The sequence below is a fragment of the Mesoplodon mirus genome, assembly GCF_964341445.2.
Source record: "Mesoplodon mirus genome assembly, chromosome: 19".
NCBI lineage: Eukaryota > Metazoa > Chordata > Mammalia > Artiodactyla > Ziphiidae > Mesoplodon > Mesoplodon mirus.
The window spans coordinates 61,683,186-61,704,618 of record NC_138995.1 but is presented as its reverse complement, the minus strand read 5'-3'; the positions used below and the strand labels follow the sequence as shown (position 1 = coordinate 61,704,618).

Genomic DNA, 21,433 nt, shown 5'->3' with positions numbered 1-21,433 from the left:
CGAGAGGACCTGGCGGGAGTGCCAGCCAATCAGAGGCCGCGTTCAGTAGCGTCCGGGCGGGGACACTTGTGATTGACTCAGAATCTTGATAAGAGGCGGTCGCTAGGCGACCCCACGCGCAATTCCGGGCGATGGGAGGTGGGCGTCTCAGCCAATCAACTTTCGCTACAGACCCAGAGGGGCGTGCCAAATAGTCCAGGACCAATCCATGGCCGAGACAGGGAGGGGCCATCCTCTCGCCAATCTGAAGTGCTAGAAGGCGGGCCTGCCAGTCCGTGGACAGCTACGGCGCCATGAATATCTTACCCAAGAAGAGCTGGCACGTCCGGAACAAGGACAATGTCGCCCGCGTGCGGCGTGACGAGGCCCAAGCCCGGAAGGAGGAGAAAGGGCGTGAGCGGAGGGTGCTGCTCGCTCAGCAAGAGGTAAGCTCCCAGTCCGGCCGGGCGAGGCTCTGGGGCGGAGCGCCCAGGCGCCTCGGGAGGGACCGGAAGTGGGGCGGCGCGCGTGCGCAATGCACACCGTGCGGAATTAGGGGCCGGGCTCCCTGGAAGCGTGTGCGGTCTTTTGCGGGGCCCACCTCGAGGTCTCCCAGGTCTTGGTTCTCCCCACTCCTAGAGTAGGAGCTCATGAATAAAAGAAGCCCTGGACAATTCAAGGAAACGCGGACCACTTTTTAGTTTACCTGCACAAACTCCCTATTTAGTAAGCGCCTACTGTATGCTCGCCCCGTGCAGAGCGCTTGACTTGCCAAATCTCTTATGCACTATTCGTTCTTAGAGAGGCTGTCATTTCCATTGTGCAGAGAGGTGAGATGGCTTCAGAGAGGAAGACACAGCGAAATGACAGTGGAACAAGCCAGTTCCGCTCTGTCGGGCGAGCCTTTTGCCTGCACCGCTGCCCACACGCAAACACTAGAGGCTCTCTTTATAACTACTAACCTGTTTGGTTTACACCTAGCTTCCTGTCCTTTGGCTTATCTGATTGTCAACACTGGCTGGGAGGTAGTCAGGGTTTTTAAAATTCACATTTATCAGTAGAAATTGCAAATCAACTGGGGATAGCGACATGGAGCCCTGCCTGGAATTCAGATCACCTGTCCTAATACACGAATTGGCTGCCTTCGTAGCTGTTTTTACTGTGTCACTCGAGATTGGGAACCCCCCTGGTTTACTGTTCGAAAGGTAGCTTACAAACCCAGGCGTCGCCTCATTCCCCCACCCTCTCCGCAGGCTGGGATAGGTGCCTCTTCCGGGCTCCCAGCGCCCCTGCTCCCTTCCTTTACAGCCCCCAGCACCACGGCCTGCGGTTTTCTGGGGTCGGCACCAGGCTCACAGTTCCTGGAGTCACATCTAGGTTCTGAACGTTCTGCCTATACCTTCCTTTTCCCCCAGGCCCGCACAGAGTTCCTACGGAAGAAAGCCAGGCATCAGAACTCACTACCTGCGGCTGAAGCAGCAGCAGCAGGAGCCCCAAGCAGTTCTGGCCCTGTGGATCTGTTTCGAGAGCTGCTGGAAGAAGGGAAGGGGGTGAGCAGAGGCAATAAAGAGTACGAGGAAGAGAAGCGACGAGAGAAAGTAAGTCGGTCTTACCCTCTTCGTCAGAGTCATGGATGGACCTGGGGGAAGGGGAGCACCTTGCCCGTCAGGTGTGACTAAGGAGTGTTTAGGGATATGGTGGGGATTAAACAAGCTAATGTAGGGAACTCAGAACAGTACCAAAACATAGCACTTAAGAGGTGTTGGTTATTGCCGGCAGCTAGGTACAGACCTCTCAGGTCTCTAACTTGCTGTCCAGAGCCTATAGATATTTGGGAAGTGTTAAGGGGCTTTTAAATGTAAATCAGATCCTGTCACTCACCTGCTCTCAGGGATTTCCCATCAAACTCTGAACTTGCCTCCTCCCCCCACCTCGGTCACTCCTCTTCCTTGCTTGCTTCTCTCAGGTTTTTCTTCAGTCGTCTCCCCAAAGATGCCTGCCTTTGAACCCTAACCTAAAGCAGCTCCACCCTGTCCCCTCCTTCCTGTGCTTTTTGTTTCTGAAGCTGCCATTGTGCCCCCGGAGCAGGAGCCCCACACGTACTGGTCTGTTGTGTCCCCAGCACCTGGCAGAGTTGGCTCATGACAGGCCTGTTGGCTCAATGTCTGGTTCTGCCTCAGGAACCTTGGGTGTCCCTGGGTTCCCCAAGAGGAGACACACTTGACAGTCTCACTTCCACATTTTCTGTCTTCCTCAGGAGAGGCAAGAGAAGGCTCTGGGCATCCTGACGTACCTGGGCCAGAGTGCAGCAGAAGCCCAGACTCAGCTCCCTTGGTACCAGCTCCCCCCAAGGCGGGGCGGCCCCCCGTCTGGTCCAGGACCAGATGAGAAGGTCAAGAACCGCCTGGACCCTCTGTGGGAGATGCAGAAACATTTGGGGAAGAAGAGAAAGCACAGTGGTGACAATGGCAGTCACAGCAGAAAGGAAAAGGAGGGACCTGAGAAACGACCCAAAGAGTAAGGAGCCTGGGCCTTGGGGGTTGGCCATGGCCACGTGGGCACCATGGAAGCTCTCTCTGGTTGGGATGGGAGGGCTCTGGGGTCTAGATACGCATTCTCAACACGTGGTCCAGGGACCCCGGGGGTCCTGGCACCCCTTCATGGGGTCTGAGAAGTCAAGCCTATTTTCATAACATCATTTAAATTTTTCACTCTTGTTCTCGGGGTTCCCAGAGGCTACATGATATGAGACGACACCACTGATGTGGCTGGTGGAACATTCGCCTGTGTTAAGATTTCTCAGTTTTTATATGCAAGAAGATAAAATCCACTGAAACAAAGCTCTCTGAGGTTCAGTTTTTGAGACCAGAGTGTGAGAACCACGGGGCTAGAGTAAAAGCAGGTTTGTGTCCCTAGGATGCAGACCCCTGAGTGTAGATCGGGTATACCGACCCGTCTCTCCTTTCTCCCACAGATGAGGGAATGGGGAGGGCCAGGCTGTGCTCAGTGCCATACAGCCGCTTAGTGGTGGAGGGGCACCCACCTGTAGAGGTGGTGAGGCCAGCTTCAGGGTCCCAGCACCAGTCTGCTTCCCTCCCAGGTGGCAGCTCCCTCCCAGAGGACAGTGGGGGAGGGCGGGGCCTCCTGGGGCTACCAGCTTCCTGAACCAACTCTCGTCTCCTCCCAGACCCCCATCCCTGGACCGGCTTCGAGCTGAACGTCTCCAGCGGGAGGCGGCTGAGAGGGCTCGGGCAGAGGCCCTGCTGGCCCGGATTGGAGGCACGGCAGCCCAGGAGGATCAGCCAGAAGAGGTGGACGATCGGCGGAGGCGGTACAACTCCCAGTTCAACCCCCAGCTGGCCCGGCGCCCCCGCCAGCAGGAACACCCCCTGGCTCACTGACTCTGAGGGGGTACAGGAGAGGCTGCTGCTGCCAGCCGTCATATAAAACTATTTATTCATAAATATTTTCCAAAATGAAAATAGGTTTACCAAAAAATGTCCCTCACTGGGGAGGGGAGGAGGGGGCAGCCCTCGCCCCCGGGCCCCCAGGGTGGGGCTGAGAGGAAGAGAAAGCCTCCCGGCCCCCTCCCTGCTTCCTGGGGGAGGGGGCTGCCCTATGGCCTGGGGCCTCCCCCCAGTGTTCCAGGGCAGGGCCCTCACCTGGGCAGGGGGATCAGCATGCGGGGGGAGGGAAGGGTGGAGGGAGGGGCCGGTGTCACTGGAGGTCCCGGTCCTCCAGGTAGCGGTACTCAAAGGTGAAGCCTTCCTTCTTCCGCTGGCCCCACTTCTCGTAGTCAAAGTAGATGTAGGTGCCCTGGCCGGGGGAGAAGGCGGTCAGTGAGTGGACGAGGTGGTCGGGCATCTGGGTCAGACCGACAGAGGGACAGGTCTCAGGGCCATGGAGCCAGGCACCAGGCCAACTGCCCTGCATGCACACGTCTCACTCCACCCTCACAAGGCTCTTCTCAGGTGGGAAATGTTATCCCTCCCGCTTCAGAGGAAGCAGAGGGAGGTGCAGGGAGGTCACGTGCCAGAGGTGGCCTCGACCCCGGCCGGGTACGTGTGCCAAACATCCTATTGCTTCTCTCGATGGCTGTGGCTTTTCGAGCACTGATCACGTGCCGAGTACGTGATGTATGTCCTAGGGTGGGTTTAGTCTTCACAAAACCCCTGAGGCCATGGAACAGGCTTGGAGTCTACATACATCCAGGCACGCTGCCAGGACAGACATTTTACTGGCAACAGCGGTGGTGTGGGAACTTCTGAAGGATTGATGCCTGGAAATACACTAACTTAGAGGATTACTTTGGACCAAACCGGGAGGGGACAGGATCTGTAGTTAGTTAGTGTCCAAGAAGACAGGGTGGGAATGGGGCCGGGTTCTGAACGAAGGGTGGAAATGCTTCAAAGAACCTGAAGGAATGGAGGAGAGGAGACTGGGTTCCCCGAGGACAAGGCCCTTGTTCAGTGCTTGGCATCAGGTAAAGATTTGGTGGAAAAAAACCACTGTGGAACATACCAACTAAGAGTTGAAATAAAGTACAGCACGCCCGTGACACTACGTAGCAGGCACCGTTTAGCACTTACACGTTATCAACTCATTTAATCCTCATAACAACTGCATAAAGGTAGGTGCTGTTACCCCGTGTTTACAGATAAGGAAAGAGAGACAGATGTTCAAGTGAATTGTCCACGGTCACCAGCTAGAGCTGGGTTCCAAACCAGGTAGTCTGGCTCCAGTGTTTGGCAAGAAGTGGGAGGTCCCAATCAATCAATTATGAGAACAAAAGAGCTTCCCCATCCGTGTTTGCTGAGTCCCTCTCTGCTGGGTGCTGGGGACTGTCAAGGTCCCCGTGCAGTGCAGCCCATGGTCTTGGGTGGGTGGGAGACACCACATCCTCCCACCGTGCCAGAGGAGGGGCAGAGGCACAGGCTGTGTGTGCGCCTGGGGAAGGCTCCTCTGAGGAAGGACATGGAGGCTGGGGCCTCTGGGGTGACCGCAAGCTAGCCAGTGAGAAAGGAAGAGGACGGCGTCCCAGGCAGGGCAGACGGCCTGAGGGACCGAGCTGGCTGGAGGTGGTGGCGAAGGGAGCGGGCAGCAGGGCTGCCAGTCTGCGTGTGGAGTGGGGACTCTACCCGGACTCAGCCAGCGGGACCAGAGTGGACGGGGCACAGGGAGGGGCCCTCACCTGCTCGAACTCGTCAGTGATGGTCTTGGGCTCCTCGTGCCTCTGGAACCACATCATGTACTTGGTGTGGAATCGCCACGACTGCTTCTTTAGGGCCTTGGCTGCCAGGTACTGTGCCTTAGTGCCCTGGGGAAGGAAGGATGGAACAGGGGATCAGGGGGCCTTGCAACTGGGTGGGGGCCAGGTGGACGGGGCAGGGCGACAGGGCTGACCTTAGGCCCCGCCACAGACCGAGGTTGGGCCGGACAATCCAAGTACGGATGGGCTGGGGCACAAAGCGTACCAATGCTGGTCAGGAGAAGGAAAATGAGACAGGAGGTGGACAGGAGGTGGAAATTGCTTTCAGAGAAGCTTTGAGAAGGAAGAGAAACTAATCGTGATGAGAGCTGAGAGGAGGCAGTTTAGAAACTTTCTCAAGGCTGGATGAGGGAGGGGGTCACCAGTGACTCACTGGGTCACACAGAAGTTGGACAGTTCCCTAGCGGTCCCCAGGGAGGCCCGAGTACGTGCCAGCGAGCAGCGTGCTGGCACAGTGAGAGTCACTGGGACAGGCACCGTGGGGCTGGGCTCCCTGGGTGCTGCGCTAGACCAACCCAGCCCTCAGCCTCAACTGACCTGACACCTCAGCACTGGAGTGGGGACAGGGAGGGGTCTGGTTTGGGGGGGGGCCAGGATGGGGGGAGGGGAGGGGTGCGGTCCCGGTGGCCGCAGTGGGGCACCCACCTCACCCCTCCAGCCCGAGGGGGGACGGCGGCGGTGGCGGCGAAGCCGGGGGGCCCGAGGCTGCCCCGGGGGCCCTGCTGTACCTCCAGATAGTAGAAGATGAAGAAGAGCGTCTCAGTCGACAGCCGCTGGTAGAACTCCACAGTGTCCGAGTGCGGGGGCGGCATCTGGTGGTGGTAGGGGGGCGTCGGGCAGGGGTTCCGGGGGAGGTACTGCCTGTGGGGGGACGGACGGTCAGTGCTGGTGCGCGGCAGCCCCCGGCCTCCCTGCCGCCTTCTCTCCTCTCGTGGATCAAAGGGAGCGCCTCAGGCACCACATCACCCAGCATTACCGCCTCAGTCCCTGTGTCCTGTGGGGAGCCCAGGTCAAGGCTCCCTCAGACACGGGCCCGTACCCACCCCGCGTGGCCCCTCACCGGATACGCTCAGAGTCTGAGGGGTGGGGCATGTGGTGCCAGGCGGCCTCTTCCATGGCCTGCTGGTAGAGCTGCTCCTTGGTGAGGGGCACAGGCCCCAGGGGACACACACCCAGCGACAGCGGTATGTTCACCTCCGACAGCTGCAGGGCCGGCTGGGCCGAGGCCGGGGGAGCTGATGTGCTGCTCAGGATGATGTCTGCGGGGAGGGCAGAGGTGGGGCCGGCAAGCGGTGAGGCTGGTGCGTCCGGCCCCTCCTGGATGGCCCGCCACACCCCCGGACGCTCACCTCGCTCAGTCAGGTGCAGCGTGGGGACGGGGTCCTCGATGCCGGAGCTGATGGCTGCCCGCTCTGCCATGGACTTCAAAGAGCTCAGAGGCTCAGGGGCCTGGGGAGGGAAGAGGTGCCTGGCCTGAGGTCCAGGGCCGAGGGCTGGCACTGGGTCCTCGTGGGCCCCGGCACCCTCGCCTGCTCTGGTGGCGCTTCACCTAAGCCAAGGCCGTTAGTGTAAGAGTACATCCACTGCAGCACCTAACAGTGGGGAGAAAACCTGGACACGACCAAGTGTCCACCGACAGAGGGGCGCCTGGCACGTGTGGACCCTGCTGTGCAGCCCCGCGACAGTAACACACCAGCGGAGAGCCCGAGCACCACCGCCATCACAGAACCCGCAGCAGCTCCCACTTGTCTGCACGCCTACACGCTGGGAGGAGCCCACCCACTGCCGGCTGCCCCACGTGCGTCACTAAGACCCCCTGCCCCTCTCCGCGGCAGCCAGCCCCCCGCTGGCCACTGGCAGTCGCCTTCCACTCCTCTCGCCACCCCAGTCCCCACACCCTTCAGTCGCCGAGGCCTTTCCTCCCTCGGAGGCACCTGTACTGCGGGCCTACCCTCTGCCGCCCAGACCTTCACACCCCACGCTCTCCTGGTCTCACAGGCCCCCGAGGGACCTTTCCAGCCATGTCTTTCTCTGTCATTTTTCTACTCAAAACCTTTCCACCACTCACCCACTAATTAAAAAAAAAAAAAAATGTCGTGGACCTGTTTTGAGAATCTCAAGGCTCATTTTTTCCCCCAGAAAAATGCACACACTGAATTTCCTGTCTGTTGTATTTCTAAACTTTCGGTGCTCACTCTGAGGCAGAAGCTCTCCTGAGAGCCTTATGAGGACTATTCCCAAGCATCCTATTGTAGTTGAGGAGTGACTGTGATTACTTCCATTTTCCAGATGAAGGCAGGTACAGGAGGCAACGCAGGGCTTGGACCCTGACAGTGGGGCCCTTGTCATCCTGCCTCCTGTGGAAGTGAAGTTAAAACACACTGGCCCAGGGACTTCCCTGGCGGTCCAGTGGTTAGGACTCCGCACTTTCACTGCGGAGGGCCTGGGTTCAATCCCTGGTCAGGGAACTAAGACCCTGCAAGCCACGTGGTGTGGCCAAAAAAACAAAAAACCCCAAATAAACCCCAAAACACACTGCCCCAGATGGTCACCCCACGTCCTGCTGCTGCCCTTTCAGACTCTGGCCCTGCAGCCAGCCTGCACCCCGTTCCTCTCGCCTCTGCTGAACCCTGCTTCCCAGCCTTCTAACTACAGCTCTGGCATCAGCCCCTCGTAGAACTCCAGCCCGGGAGAGCCACTTCTCCCTGTCAGCCCCGCCTGCCACTGTGACCCCACACGACCTGGCCCCGGTTCCACCTCAGAAACCTTGCTGGACTGCCTCCCCAGGTTAAGTCAGATGCACGCACGTGGGTCCACAGCACCCCAGCCCCCACCCCACCCAGACACGCCCGCCATACAGTCCCACTCTGCTCCCTGTACGGAAGGTGGGAAGTGGCTACGTTTACCCAGCACAAAGTGGCTCAGAGCAGACGTCAAGTATTTTCTGGACTTAAATTTGTAGAAGGCAAGAGGGCGGTGAGCTCTGGATGGTGGGTCATGTGAAGTAATACGTCTTATGGGGAGAAATGACCGAGGGCTGGAAAGAGGGCAATGACAGTGGACACCCGGGGACCGAGCAAGCCAGGAGCAAGGAAAGTGCCCAGAGGGACAGAGACCCAGGTGGGGGGTGGCAGAGAAGCCCGGAGATGATGTGAGCACGCAGGTGTGCCAGGGGAGAGAAGCCAGAGCGACACAGCGAGGGCTGGAGGTGGAGATGGCAGGTAGAGACCTGCAGCCAGGGGACAGCAACCATCTGCAGTGGAGAGACAGGGCCAGGACAGAGAGGCTCGGGGCCCGCTGGGGATGTGCGGGGCCCACCTTGATCTCCGGGGCAGCGCTGAACTGTGGAGGTCCATTGAGCAGGGCGCCGGCCGCCTTGGCCTCGCTGAAGCTGGGTGTCGGGGAGCTGGGAGGGTTCACAGGTAGTGGCACCAGGAGACTGGGTCCCCCCGAGTTGTTCCCTGAGCCTGAGGCCACGCCCCCAGCCCCCGTTGGGGCTGTCGCATTGGGTTCCTTCCTGGGGAGGGGTACAAAGGGTTGGAGGCTCAGAGGAGGGTCCCCAACAGCGGGACGGACAGGAAGACTTGGGTGATCGGGGGAAGGAGTCAAAAAGGGAGAATGCACAGAACATGGGGCCAGCTGAGGGGCGCAGACAGGAGAGAAGCTCTCTGGGCGAAGGGAGAGCCGCCCCTCGCCATCACTTCCCAGTAAAGGGCTGTGGAGGTGGGAACAAGCATTCTCAGGACGCTCCCAGAGACCACACGGCTAAACGTTCTCTAGGAAACAGGTGGGACCACTTCTTACGCGGAGTGGCCCGTGTAGGAGGGGGTGGGAAACAACCACACAACAGAGCAGCCCACCTAGAGCCCAGGGGTGAGGCACCCGGGGAGGAGGAGGGAGGGAGGGTCCGGGGAGGTCTTCCCCGTGTCCCACACAGGACACTGAGCTCTCTCTTGGGCCACTCTTCTGGGAAATGGTCTGACCTACAATCTGGAGGGGTGGCTGGGGAGAGGACGGACGACTGGGATCCTTCACTGTGAGAAGTGGACACTGAGCCCCTGATGGAGTGAGGAAGGCCCCGGGGCAGGACACAGAAAAGGGAGGAGGCGGAAGGGTACAAGACTCCTGCAGGAAAGGGAGAGCCAGAGCGTTCCAACGGGTCACCGGGGGGCTCTGAGAACAATCCCACTCAGGCGAGGAATGTTCTAGGGCAGAGCTGGGGGACACACGTATACGATACCCCAGCTGGAAAGAAGTCGGGACCCAGCACCTAAGCGGGTGGGAGAGAGCTCTGGGCGGGTCCCCACTGGCAAGGGCAGGGCGCGTGTCTGCACCGTGTGGCGACCGTGAGGGCGGCCCCGTGCCTCCTTGCACCAAAGGCTGCCTGTCCCCAGCCCTGCCCGAGGCCGGACACTCACGAGGTGCTGGGAGGTGGGTTGTGGGGGCCAGACGGGGGGCCCAGGGCCTGGCTGTTGGCACTGCTGCCCCCGCCGCTGCTGAGAGCCACCTCTGCCGGGCTGTCTGCCACTACTGAGCTGTAACCTGGGGGAAGGAAGAGGGGCTGAAAGGGGCCTGCGGCAGCCACCCCAGGACCCCCCGCCCGGCCGCCTCCCACTTACTGGTGGCGCCGTTCTGCTTGCCTCCGCCTCCGCCTCCGCCGGGCTGCACGCTGGGGGGCCGGGGCTGCGCGGGGCTGGGCCCACTGGGAGCTGGCGGGGCCACAGCCTGGGCGTAGGGGGCGGGCGTGCCCGAGTTGTGGCTGGGAGCTGGGCTGGCCTTGGCGCCCAGGGCGCCTGGGGGTGCTGCCGGGGCAGGGGCCCCGTTGTTGCCAGGGGCGGTGCTCAGGGCAGAGGCGGCGGGCGGGGGGCCGGAGGGGTAGCTTGGCGGCACAGCTGGGGACTGAGGGTGCTGGCTGCTGTGGACAGGCTTGGAGCCGTTTTTGGCTGGAGACTGCAGGTGGGAGGGAGGAGAGGGTCAGGACCCAGTGGGCCGCAGGTCTCACCAGCCTCCCGCACACCCCTCCCCGGAACAAGGCTCCATCCTCGGTGCTGGCCTTGCTGCCCCTCCCTGGGGACCCAGATGACCCCCATTCGCCCTCATGGCTTCAACCTCCACCTTCATGCGCACAACACTCGTGCACTTCTAGCCTGCATCCAGCTTGCCATGTCCTGCCTGGACATCCCCACGATATCCCACAGGGATCTGAGACACCACTTGGGTGTAAGAGAAACCCATCCACCTGATGACAGGGGAGTAGTGGGAAACACATCAATGGCCTCACTAAGAGGTTAGCTGGACCCAGCCAGAAGTCCAAGGGGAGAAGAGAGAACAGCTAAAAATAGGATAGTAATTCTGAATGTCACTTAAAGGGTCCCCAAAGCAACTCAAGGGGCCGTTAATGACCAATACCCCACAAAGCACGTGGGGTAACGTGCCCACGACAGCCCGCGGCTGAGCTGCTGACCATCTCTCTCAAGCCTACCCAGCTGCCGTCCTCACCGCTTCCTGGACCCACCCTGAGGCCCCACGGGCACCTCACGCTCACTCCGCACCAAGCAGGACTTGCAACCAACTCCTTCCCAACACCACGCATGGTCACCCGGGTCCCACACCAGCCTGATCAATTCTGCCCTCAGGGTCTCCCTCAGGACCAGCCCTCCGATGAGCCCCCAGAGGGGTTTCAGGCTCACTTTCCTCCTGCCTGAAGACAGCATTCTGGTGCAACAGCATTTCCTAAAGCGTGCTGCTGCCCTGGGAGACGTGAGCAGAATCCACAAGGCTCACTAAGGAGAAAAAACTCTCAGAGGCACTTCCCCTCTTGGAAACTTGTGATGTGCACCATCTGCACAGCCAAGGCCCAGAGCACGCCCAAGAAAAGAAACCTGTGTGGTTTTTGACCTATCACTTCTGGGGCTTGCTGGGCCCTTTCAGAGCTGGTCCACCTGGTGTGGGCCCCCCAGCCCGACAATCTAAGGTCCTGCGCTCGCGGTCAGCCCAGCGGACCTGGCTGGGCTCACCTCTGCACACTTCCACGTCCACCACGACTGGCCTCTGTCTCCTGCTGCGGCCCCACACGGGAGTGTATCTTCCTCTAATGCCCAGGGCAGACGCCCTTCCCAAGAAGCTCCTCCCGACCACAGCACCAGCCACGCACCTGTCTGCCTTCCCATCAGTACTGCAGGCCTCCCTCAGGGCAGCGTGACCCACCGCGTCCCCAAAGCCCAGCACGGGGGCCATACTCAGACCTCAGTAAGCCTCTGGAAACCAGCGAATGAGCGAGTGCTGGGCCCATCAACGTCCGACGCCCATCGGACCCACCTGGCTGATTTCACTATCCGTCGAGCGTCCCCTTTTCTTGTCATCTTCAGAGTTTTCCTGAGGTTTGAAAGGTGCAGTCAGAAACCTGTGTGTCTCTAGGAACCTGACAGAGACTCCAATCTCCGAACCCCTGGACCTGAACCCAGCTGACCTACCTTCCAGCCCCAGAGCTGTTCAAGCCCCTATGACCTTCATCTCACTAGGGAACCTACCTAAACCCTGCCCCTTAGGGTGCTTGTCTTCTGGGGGCCAGCACCACGTGCCAGGCTCTTAAGGGTCCAGGAACCTGCTCTCCTTCGAGAATCCAACCCTCCATCCCTTCCCAGGTGTCCAGTGCCCAGGCTCCTCGGCACCCCAGGCACCAGCCTCCTTCCTCCACACCCAGGACCCACGTGTGGCCCTAACCGCCCTATCGCTAATCTACAGCCCTTGGGGCCCAGACCCTGGATACTGAGGTTCCCCTCCTGCAGGACATTTCCTCAGCCCCCAGCCCCCGTGTCCTCCTTGGAGACTCAGACCCACAGGCCTCACCGTGGTGCAGTTGGCTGGGCTGGGTGGGATGGGCGAGCTGGAGGTGGTCGAGGTGGGCGTGCTGCTTGACTGGTTGAAGATCTCATCCTCCATGTGACTGTGGCTGGGCGGGGAGGTGGCGACCAGCGCCTGTGCTGTGGGGGCGTGGAGGCTGTGTGAGCTGGGGGGGACGCCTTCCCCCAGGCCTCCACCACCCTTCACCCGCAGGCCAACCCCGGGCCTCACGAATGTCCTCGAGGTCCAGGTCGTCGTAGAGGAACTCGTTCTCCTCGAAGTCGGGGTCCTGGGATGAGTCCACGTAGTACTCAACGTCGTCCTTGATCTTGCGGATGGCATCCACGAGAATGGAGTCGTTGTCCAGCATGCGCAGGATGGTCTCCAGCATGCGCACGTGGTAGCGGTGCTTCTCGATATGCCGCTTCAGGCCCTCGATCCGGTCCTGCTTCTGCTGGCGAGCCCAGGGCCAGGCTCAGGGGCTGCAGGGCCTGCCCTGCCCCTCCTGCCCCCACAGAACCCGTCCTCAGTCCCTGACCCTGGTGGAGACCCAGAGGCCCCACTCCAGCCCCTCCGGGGTCTGCCCGCCTTGACCCCTCAGGGATCCCGCAGCTCCTCCCACCCTGACATCCCTGAAAACTGCTGAAGGAGCCAGGGATCCCAGCGTCTCCCCTACAACGTGGCCCAATCTGCACCCCGCCTGACCATCCAGCCCATCCACCAACTCCGACCACCTTCTGGGATACAGGAGCACAGCCGCCCCTGTCTTGCTCTAACAGTAATAATGGCAATCCCCGTTTGGGGGAAGCTTGTTGTTTACAACTCTGAGCATCTGTCACCACCATGACCCCCATCCCCATCCACGTGTCCCTAAGAGGAAGCCCAGATTCAGAGGCCTGTCTCCTAGGCTCCCTCCCGAGGTCCCCCCTCCCTTTAGGATTTGACATCCTAGCCCCAGTTCCAAATCCCTCCTGTCTGCAAGGACCTCCCTCCAAGCCCACGCTTCCAGACTCCTCAGTCTCAGACCCCCAACTCTGGCACATCGCCGCCCCCGGCTTCCCGAGGAGCCAGCTCTGTCCCCCGTACTTCCTGGGTCAATACGCAGAGACAGCCTGCAGCCCCAGGAACTCGGACCCTACAACCCTGGCTTTCTGGAATCTGGGTCCTGAGCCCTGGCTTTGTCTCAGACCACTCTTCTCCTCAGGCGCAATGAGACGCTCCTCCATGCCCCGCCTTGTCCACACCCACTGTCCTCTCCTTAGCACCCGGGCCCTCTAGGTGCTGTGAGGCCGCAGCCGCAGCTCCTCAACCTCCCCGCCCTGGGCGGCCCTCGGGTCTCACACTTAACTCTGTGACCCAAGCAGAGCTCAGCATCTTCCCCCAAAGGGCTCCTCTTCTTGTCTGCCCCAATGTTTACCCAGACACCCAGGTGGGACCCTGGAGTCTGCCTCACCTGTTCCCTGCACGCCACACCCTCCAGTCCGCTGCTAAGCCCTCCCCATCCCACCCCCCGACCCCCTAATCCCAGCTGCCGGCCCTGTCTGCCTCAGGAGCCCGGGCCCTGGCTCCCGCAGCCCAGAGAGCCGGCCTCCCCTGACCGCCAGCCCACCTCTGTTCTCTGGGCACAGGGCCCCCCACTCACGTCCTTGTCGCCCTTCTTCTTGCGTGTCTGCACCGACAGCGACTCCACTTCGCTCTCAAACTGGTCCACCTGCATGTTTAGGGTGTCGATGGTACTCTGGGGGCGGGAGGGCAGAGGCAAGCGGTCAGCCAGACTCCGCCCCTACCGCCAGGGCCCGGGCCCCAGGTCACCTCCGCCTCCCCCGACTCACCGTGAGCCACTGGCCGACCTCCTCCTTCTCCTTCTGGGCAGGGTCCACCTTCTGTGCCAGGCCCAGGCCCTCCTTGCTGTAGGCTTTGGTCTTGGTCTCTCGCTCCACAACTTTGAACCGCTCCATTTGCTGTGGAGAGCACAGTCGGAAGGGCGATCCCGGAGGTGGGAGAGCAGCTGACTCAGGGCCAGTGGACACTCAAACCGGAGCCCCACTCTCAGGTTCCCAGCCCTTCGCCTCCCACCTGCCCCAGGTGCAGAGACCTCACTCTTCTCGGGACCTCTGGGGACCCAGGCATCCGACCCCCCACACCTCTCAGGTAGCAGACTCTGGGCTCCTACCGTCTCAATGAGCTTGCGGTTGTCTATAAGCTGCCTCTTGTCCTTGATCTCATTGGATGCTACCCAAGTCTTGATCTGGTCCCTCAGCCGCTGGAGGTGGGAACAGCAAGACACTCAGGACCCAGGCGCCGAGGCCCCCGCCCCCTCCTCTCCCTGTTCCCCCCGCCCTCAGGACACAGGAGTGCGGGCCCCCAGCCCCCTCACTTGAAGCTTCTTAATCTCCTTCTTTAGATCAGCCTCATACTTTTCTTTCTGGTTCGCGTTGGCTGCATTGTGGAGCTGAGGGATGGAGAGAATCCAGGAGTTTGTGTGGTTGTGGCTGTCCTACTGCCCACTCCAGTCTCTCTCTGCAGGCCGGGGACTCTGGGGACAAGCCCCCCAGGACCCATCCACCTCAGAGCTGCTTCCCTGAGGTCCCTGGCACCTGGACACGCAGCCCTCTCCCTGGCTGGCACTCAGGACTCCTCAGCTGTGTCCCGCTCTCTCCTCCCCAGAGGCCCACCCGGAGCTTCAGGCCCAGCCCCCGTACCTTCTGCCAAATATCTTCAAACTGCTCCACGCCCTCGGACACCTTCTTGAGGCAGCGATCAATCTCACCTGGCCAGAGAGGAAGGCAGGCCGTTAGCATCCTGCCAAGGCAGCAGGGATCCAAAGAGGAGTTCCGAGGAGCGTGAGCACGTGGCCACACAGGCAGCAGGCAGTGGACCTAGTACCTTGGAGTTTGCGCTTGTCCGCCATCTTCCCTGCCCTACAGACGCACTCTCTTCATACTCTCTTGGAGAAGGACGCTGCTGGGAGAGATTGGGAAGGAATACACATTTACTCCCTGGCTGGTCCAAACCCAGAGACGTGAACGAGGTTGGGAATAGGGTGCATGGGATAGAAAGGGGAAGATGCATTTACTATCTGATGACAGAGACTGGGCCCAGTTCTCCTTTTGCTGCCTTGACTGCCCGGCACAGGGTCTGGTCCAGAAAAGGACTCTGGAAGTTTGCTGAAAGAAGGAAATAGATATACTTTTTGGGGCTTCCCTGGTGACGCAGTGGTTGAGAACCCGCCTGCCAATGCAGGGGACACAGCTTCGAGCCCTGGTCCAGGAAGATCCCACATGCCGCAGAGCAACTAAGCCCGCGCACAACTACTGAGCCTGAGCTCTAGAGCCCGCGAGCCACAACTACCGAAGCCCACGCGCCTAGAGCCCGTGCTCTGCAACAAGAGAAGCCACCGCAGTGAGAAGCCCGTGCACCACAACGAAGAGTAGCCCCTGTTCGCCACAACTAGAGAAAAAGCCCGCGCACAGCAACAAAGACCCAACGCGGCCAAAAATAAATAAATACGTAAATAAATAAGATATATTTTTGTATGCCTCTGACCCAGGAAGTGGAAAACTCCTATAGCATGGAGCACTTTCTCCCCAGATGATACTCAAAAGGATTTTTTAGAGCAGGAAAATGTCATGCAGCACACAGCTGCCTGCTAGGGACAAAGGCCTTAGACCTGGAGACCACAATTCCCATAGAGAAGTCAAGCACACAGGTGACCAGAATCCTAACACAGGGAGAGGTTACTCCTCAGACAAGTCAGGAGACAAAGAATTTTGCATCCCATGGAGAAGGGCCCAATACCATTTATACGTGTATCAGTTGTAAGGAACAAAGGGGAAGTGCAGTGGGGGGACATGGAAGATGCCTACAACTGTGAAAGCTAAACCCACCCACACAGACATGGCTGGCTCCCAAGTAGAAGAGGGCTTTAGACCTCTGACAAGTTTATTCCAGAGAAGGATTCTTAAATCAAAGGAGATAATGCTCCTAACCCAAAGAGGGTGACACCAAAAAGGGTTAGAGGTTTGGGGGCAGAAAGCATCACTCGAAAGAAGAGCAGGAGCAAAGAGAACTCTTACAAAGATGAGAGGATGAAAGGGAACCTGAACTGCGAGGGAGGTATCGGCACACACGAAGGAATTACATGTCAAGTGCACTAGCGGTAATGTAGCCTCAGGGAAACACAAACCCTCAGACAAGCACCCAATACCTAGAGACATGGGCACCTCCGTCCTAAAGGAAGTTACATGCAACCCAGAGGGGACTGAGGTCAAAGGGGAGTCACCAGAAGCTCTCGCCCAGGGGGAAGCGGCACCTTAGGGCCTGACGCCAAGACCAGGAGAGATGGGGAGCCTCGGGGAGGGAAGGCTATGCCGTGCTGCAGGAGGTCCCCGCTCCCAGCGAGGGGGCCTCTACTGAAAAGCATGGCTTCCTGAGATCTGGGGAGTGCCCACTCTACAGGCCTAGGGCAGGGTGCCCCAGAGCAGCCCCAACTGCCCAGGCAGAAAGAGCCCTACACGGAGGACTCAGAGCCTTAAGCCAGAGGGAAGTCACAGCAAGAGGGCCCCCACCCACTGGGAAGGGAACGCAAAGAAGAGTCCGGCCCAACAGAACCTTCCACAGTGACAGAAACATTCTCTATCTGTGCCACTGAACGCTCGACAGCTCCAAATGTGGCTAGTGCAACACAGAACGGAATGAAAAATTTTTCTGCTAACTAGTTAAAATTTAAATCACACGTGGCGAGCAGCTACCAGTGGCACAGGGTATCAGAGAGCACGCCTTAGAACCAGAAGCCCATGTGACGGGGCTGGCCCTCAACCTCAGAGCAGCATCCTCCACAGGGACCCACTTGGCATGACGGCAGACCTTTGACTCGGGGGAGCGTGGATCTCCCCCGTAAAGGAGCAAGCAAGAGGAATGGCAGCACCCTTGGCCCAGGGCTGGCTGACATGCCAAGGTGGGGTCCAATCCCAACACGGGAAATTCCAGCTCCAGGAAGGCGAAGCAGCCAGAAAAAGGATTCAGGAGAGAGTTGCACAGAAGGGACTCAAACTGAGGTGGGGCAAGCGCCTTTGATCTGGGAGCTCACACAGGGGCCTGGACCCCAACACTGAGGTGTGCAGGGGACAGTCTTCACTCCAACACCCCAACGCTGAAAAGCCTCTTACTGCCCAGGGGTGTGGGGGGGGTACAGGAAGCTAAGACAGGCGCTTATACTCCCAGCCTCCGTCCCAGGAGCCCAATGCTGGGGGGCATGGCCGGGTGCTCCAGCCCAGAGGGACAGGACGCCCAGTTTACACCCTTAAACAAGGCACTGCACGCTTTAGGGAGGGGCGGCTTTCTCCAAGTCCCCACACTGAGTGGGCTGGGACACCCAGCCCAGTTGAGGAGTTGATACCTTCCAGAGGGGGCAACAGACGGTGGAAGCAGGAAGTCCTGAAGGAGCCAGAAGCAAGGTGCCAAGGGAACAAGAGCCCCGGCCGGGGGAGTGGCGTTTCAGACAGAAGCTCAAAGTGGGCGACAGCTGAGACCGGGAGGCCTGCCCCGAGGAAGGCAGCTCCTCCAGAGGAGGGCAAGTACGCCGGGCCCAGGTGCTCGCACCCCTAGACAGACCGGGCACTGCAGCGCGCAAGGGCCTTAGCGGCAGAGACAACAGCCCCCTCCACAGGAAAACCCCACCGCCAGAGGGTGCCTGTACCTTAGATCCCCAGCAAAGGACCAGAAAGGACGCTGGAGCCTGAGTCCTGAAGTAGAGATGCCCTCACAGAAGAGTGCCATGCTTGGAGGGCTGGGAGCCCCACCGCTCTGGGAGGGTCCACCAAGATGCTCCAGGGAAGGTAACCACGGCAGGCCCACTCTGAGACAGGCAGGCATCTCAGGGAGAGCGGACCTGGTGTCCTCACCGCGTGGAACCTCAAACGGCACCGGGGAAGCTGGGAACCTTGGCCCCGGAGACGTAACCAAAAGACCCTGTCCGAGAAGAAGGCACATCCCCACGAGTAAGGAGCCTGCACTGAGGGGGTGGGCAGGGTGAGCAGCGTGCCAGAGCCACCAGAGCCAAGGGCACAAAGGGAGCGGCTGAAAGTAACAAAGAGCCCCCAACGTCACCTCAGGGGAGATGACACTGCCACACAGAGAGGCCTCATGAGAAGGAGGGCAGGAGGAGCAGAAAGCTTAGTCCTGGGGAACCACGCCAAGCGGTCCCTGATCCCGGGGCTGTCACGTGCCGATATGCAGCAGCCTTGAACCATGGGGAGAGATCGGGCCTGCCGGGAAGTGATGCTGGAAGGCCCTCCTGAACTTGGGGGGCTGCTGACGCTGTCACACGGAGATCTGAGAGGCCGGAAGGTGGATGTATTAGGTCCTGGGGCAGAGGGAGTTATCTCCCCACTGCGAGGCCCAGTACCAAGGGTGGGGGACTGGAAATCCCCCCTGGGAAAGGTTACGCCAGAGGAATCTTTAGTCCTGGGGAAGGTGACAACAGTGGGGTCGCCCCCTCAAGTCTCGGGGATCTCACACCCCCACGTCAAGGAACCTGTGCCTCAGGAGACGGCAGAAGCCTAGTCCCACCCAGTGGGACATCACAAGCAGGGGCTGAAGCATTAGCCCTAGGCACCAACACCTGAGAGGGTCCTTAGTCCCACAGGAGGGGACACACAGAAAGGCAGAGACACCTCAAATCCAAGAGTGGCCAATACAGGCAGGAACCTTACCCCTGGAGGAGGCAACACTGGGAGGCTCCTCGTCCTGGAAAAAGGCACCACTCCAGCCCCCAAACCCCACACCTCACAGGACAAGAACCTCAGCTCTAAGAAGCCTTACACTCCTAGGGGGTTCTAGCAGGGTAGGCATGGGTAGGGATGAGCCCTGGTTCTACGACTGTTACACCAAGAGGGTTCTCCAGTGCCGGGAAGCTCACACACCCGCAACCCTAGAGGAGCACCGAGGGGGTGGGATCCTTGACCCCTGGAAAGACGACACCCCAGTGGAGCGACTGATGTGGATGCAGATAGAAGCCTCAGACTGAGGGAAGCGACAGCCTACATGGTGAGGGCAGTGGCGGAAGGTGTCAAAAAGAAACAGTACCGAAAGGACAGGAGCATCAACCTCGGGGGAGGTGACAGCCCCTGAACTAACAGGCAGGTCCTGCTTAGACACAAGGGTGCTGGCGCTGCCCACAACAACAGGTCATTAACAACGTGGAGAAAGCGGGAACCTGGGAGGTGCCACCAAGAGAGAACCAGGTACCTGAGACCCAGGGGAGCTCAACAGCCCCACCAAAAGGACCCCGAGGCGGGAGTGACATCGAGAGGAAGCCCACACCGGGAGGGGGTTGGGCAGAGTCTGGATCCAGGCAGAGCTCGCATCCAACAAGCCAGAGGCCGATACCCAGACCCAAGGAGTAAGAGCTGAGGCCTGAGCGGGTAACGCCGAGGACAATCCTGACTCTCCAAGGGGTAAGGCCTGGGCTGTGGGATGTGGAAGCCTTAGACCTGGGGAACTTTTCACTACAGAGGCGGAAACTTGGGCTGAGGCTCCAACTCCTGGAGGTGGCATCTTCACTCCAGAGGAGTTCATCCCCCACCCCATCCCCAAAGAGGAGAGTGGCGCCCACGGTTGGAGGGGAGCGGAGAGAGGAGCGCTGGCCCCGGGAAGGCTGACCCCCTCTCGCCACGGGGGTCCTCAACCAGGGGACTCGCAGCCCCACACCCACGCGGAGGGGGCAGCCTCGCCCGGAGACCGCCCCCCAGCACAGGGACTGCTGCCGAGGGGGGCAGGCACCTGAGCCCCGAGAGGGCGGGCACCTGCGGCCAAGACGCCTCCATCCTTCCAGCGAGGAGCCAATACCGACGCGGAGAGGGGCGGGCACCTCGCACCCTCACACCCCACGGGGGCCCGACGCGGACGCCGCGCGGGGCCGGGGTCGCGGGAGGACCCCCGGGTGCCGCCGACGGGCGTGGAGGAGGGAGCGGGGGCGGGGGAGCCGCGCACCGCCGGGCCGACGGCGAGCACCGGGGCCGCGCGGTGGCGGGGGCGCCGCGCCGGGGGCGGCCATATCGCGACAGGCGGAGGGGTCGCAGGGGCGGGAGGCGGCGGGGAAGGCGGCCGACGGCGCCGGGGGAGGAAGGGAAGGGGTCCGGCCCAGTCGAGCCTGACGCTCTCACCACAGGAGCTGGCGCCGCCGCTGAGGAGCGTATCGCGACAGGCGGGGGAGGCGAGCGCCCGCCGCCTTTTTCTCGCGCCCCGGGCCCGGGCGCTATCGCGATAGCGGCGCGAAGCGGAAGTGGGGTGGGGGGAAGTGGGCCCGGGGTTGTTCTGACGACGGGGGTCGGGGCTCAAGGGAGGCCGCGGCGTCTGCCGATGGCTCCGCGGAAGCTGACCGGGCCCGGTCCAAGATGGCGGCGGAGGAGGAGGCCTCCCCTCCTCTCTTCTCGTCTCTGGCGCCGACCCGCCCCCGAGCCCCGAATATAGGCCTGTCATTGCTCCGGCCGCACGTCGCTCTTGCCCCTCGTACGCGCCCTATTGGTTCTTGGCGGGGATGCGGCCGGCCCCCTCTCGTCGATTGGGCAATGTCTCCAAGGCGCGGCGTTCGATTGGTCTCCTGCGCGGGCTGCTAGGATTGGCTCAGGTTTTCTTCCCCGCTCCTCCACCTCCTCCCGCCTCGGGGCACAACACGCCAGCGCGAGGACTCGTGCGTCAATCCAGAGACCTGTGTCGTGTTGATTGGATACACCCGCCCCCTTCTCGTAAGCCAATTGGTCGGGGGGAGGAGCTAGGCTGATCAGGGGCGGGAAGTCGTCCGTCAAGTTTGGAGCCGTTTTCAATTGGTCGTGGGGGTACATTCTGCCCTGAAGTCATTGGCTGCTCCAGGAAGTGGGTGGGGAAAGCGGAGGAAGGCATGGAGAGTGGGCGATAGAGGCCGCGTACCTAATGGGAGAGAGACAGGTGCCTTCAAAGCGGGGGCCGGGCTGAAGTCATCTGCCAATGAAGACAGCCCCTGGGCTGGTAGGGAGGAGCCGGGAAAGAGGGTCCACCCCTCTTCTTCGTTGGCCCTGTTATCGTTCCTCCCAGAGTGTCCAATAGTTTGGCGAGTGGGCGGTAACCGCTCCTAAGGCGTGTGAAACGGGGCGTAGCAGGCAGGCTTGGAACCTGGGTGCATCCTTCCACCTCCCTCGGGTCCTGGCCGGGCAGGCCGGTCCCTGTCTGTGAGCTACACAGTCTTCAGGTGCCTGTATTTGGCATATCTTTGAGACACAGAGGAAGGGAGAAAAGGAAGGAAGCAAGAGACGATGCCCCAAGTCACTGGCATCACGCATAGCTGAATTGGTTGGGAAGCGCCAT

The 21,433-nt window shown here is 60.6% G+C and overlaps 2 protein-coding genes across 2 annotated transcripts; one reads left to right on the top strand and one right to left on the bottom strand.

Moving 5' to 3' along the window:
• Positions 1-140: 140 nt before the first annotated feature.
• LENG1 (leukocyte receptor cluster member 1) lies at positions 141-3,461 on the top strand. Its single transcript, XM_082607515.1, is given in 5 exon segments — positions 141-425; positions 1,395-1,577; positions 2,237-2,496; positions 3,167-3,362; positions 3,364-3,461. Coding segments are annotated over 5 exon segments (834 nt in total). The 5' UTR covers positions 141-293; the 3' UTR covers positions 3,427-3,461.
• Positions 3,419-20,517, bottom strand: CNOT3 (CCR4-NOT transcription complex subunit 3). The gene is given in 18 exon segments (XM_082607508.1): positions 3,419-3,795; positions 5,171-5,296; positions 5,977-6,109; positions 6,309-6,507; positions 6,598-6,697; positions 8,567-8,765; positions 9,667-9,862; positions 9,865-10,198; positions 11,567-11,623; positions 12,098-12,231; positions 12,323-12,542; positions 13,734-13,829; positions 13,924-14,052; positions 14,265-14,354; positions 14,469-14,543; positions 14,794-14,861; positions 14,978-15,052; positions 20,257-20,517. Coding segments are annotated over 17 exon segments (2,280 nt in total). The 5' UTR covers positions 15,003-15,052; positions 20,257-20,517; the 3' UTR covers positions 3,419-3,696.
• Between the last annotated feature and the right edge of the window lie 916 nt (positions 20,518-21,433).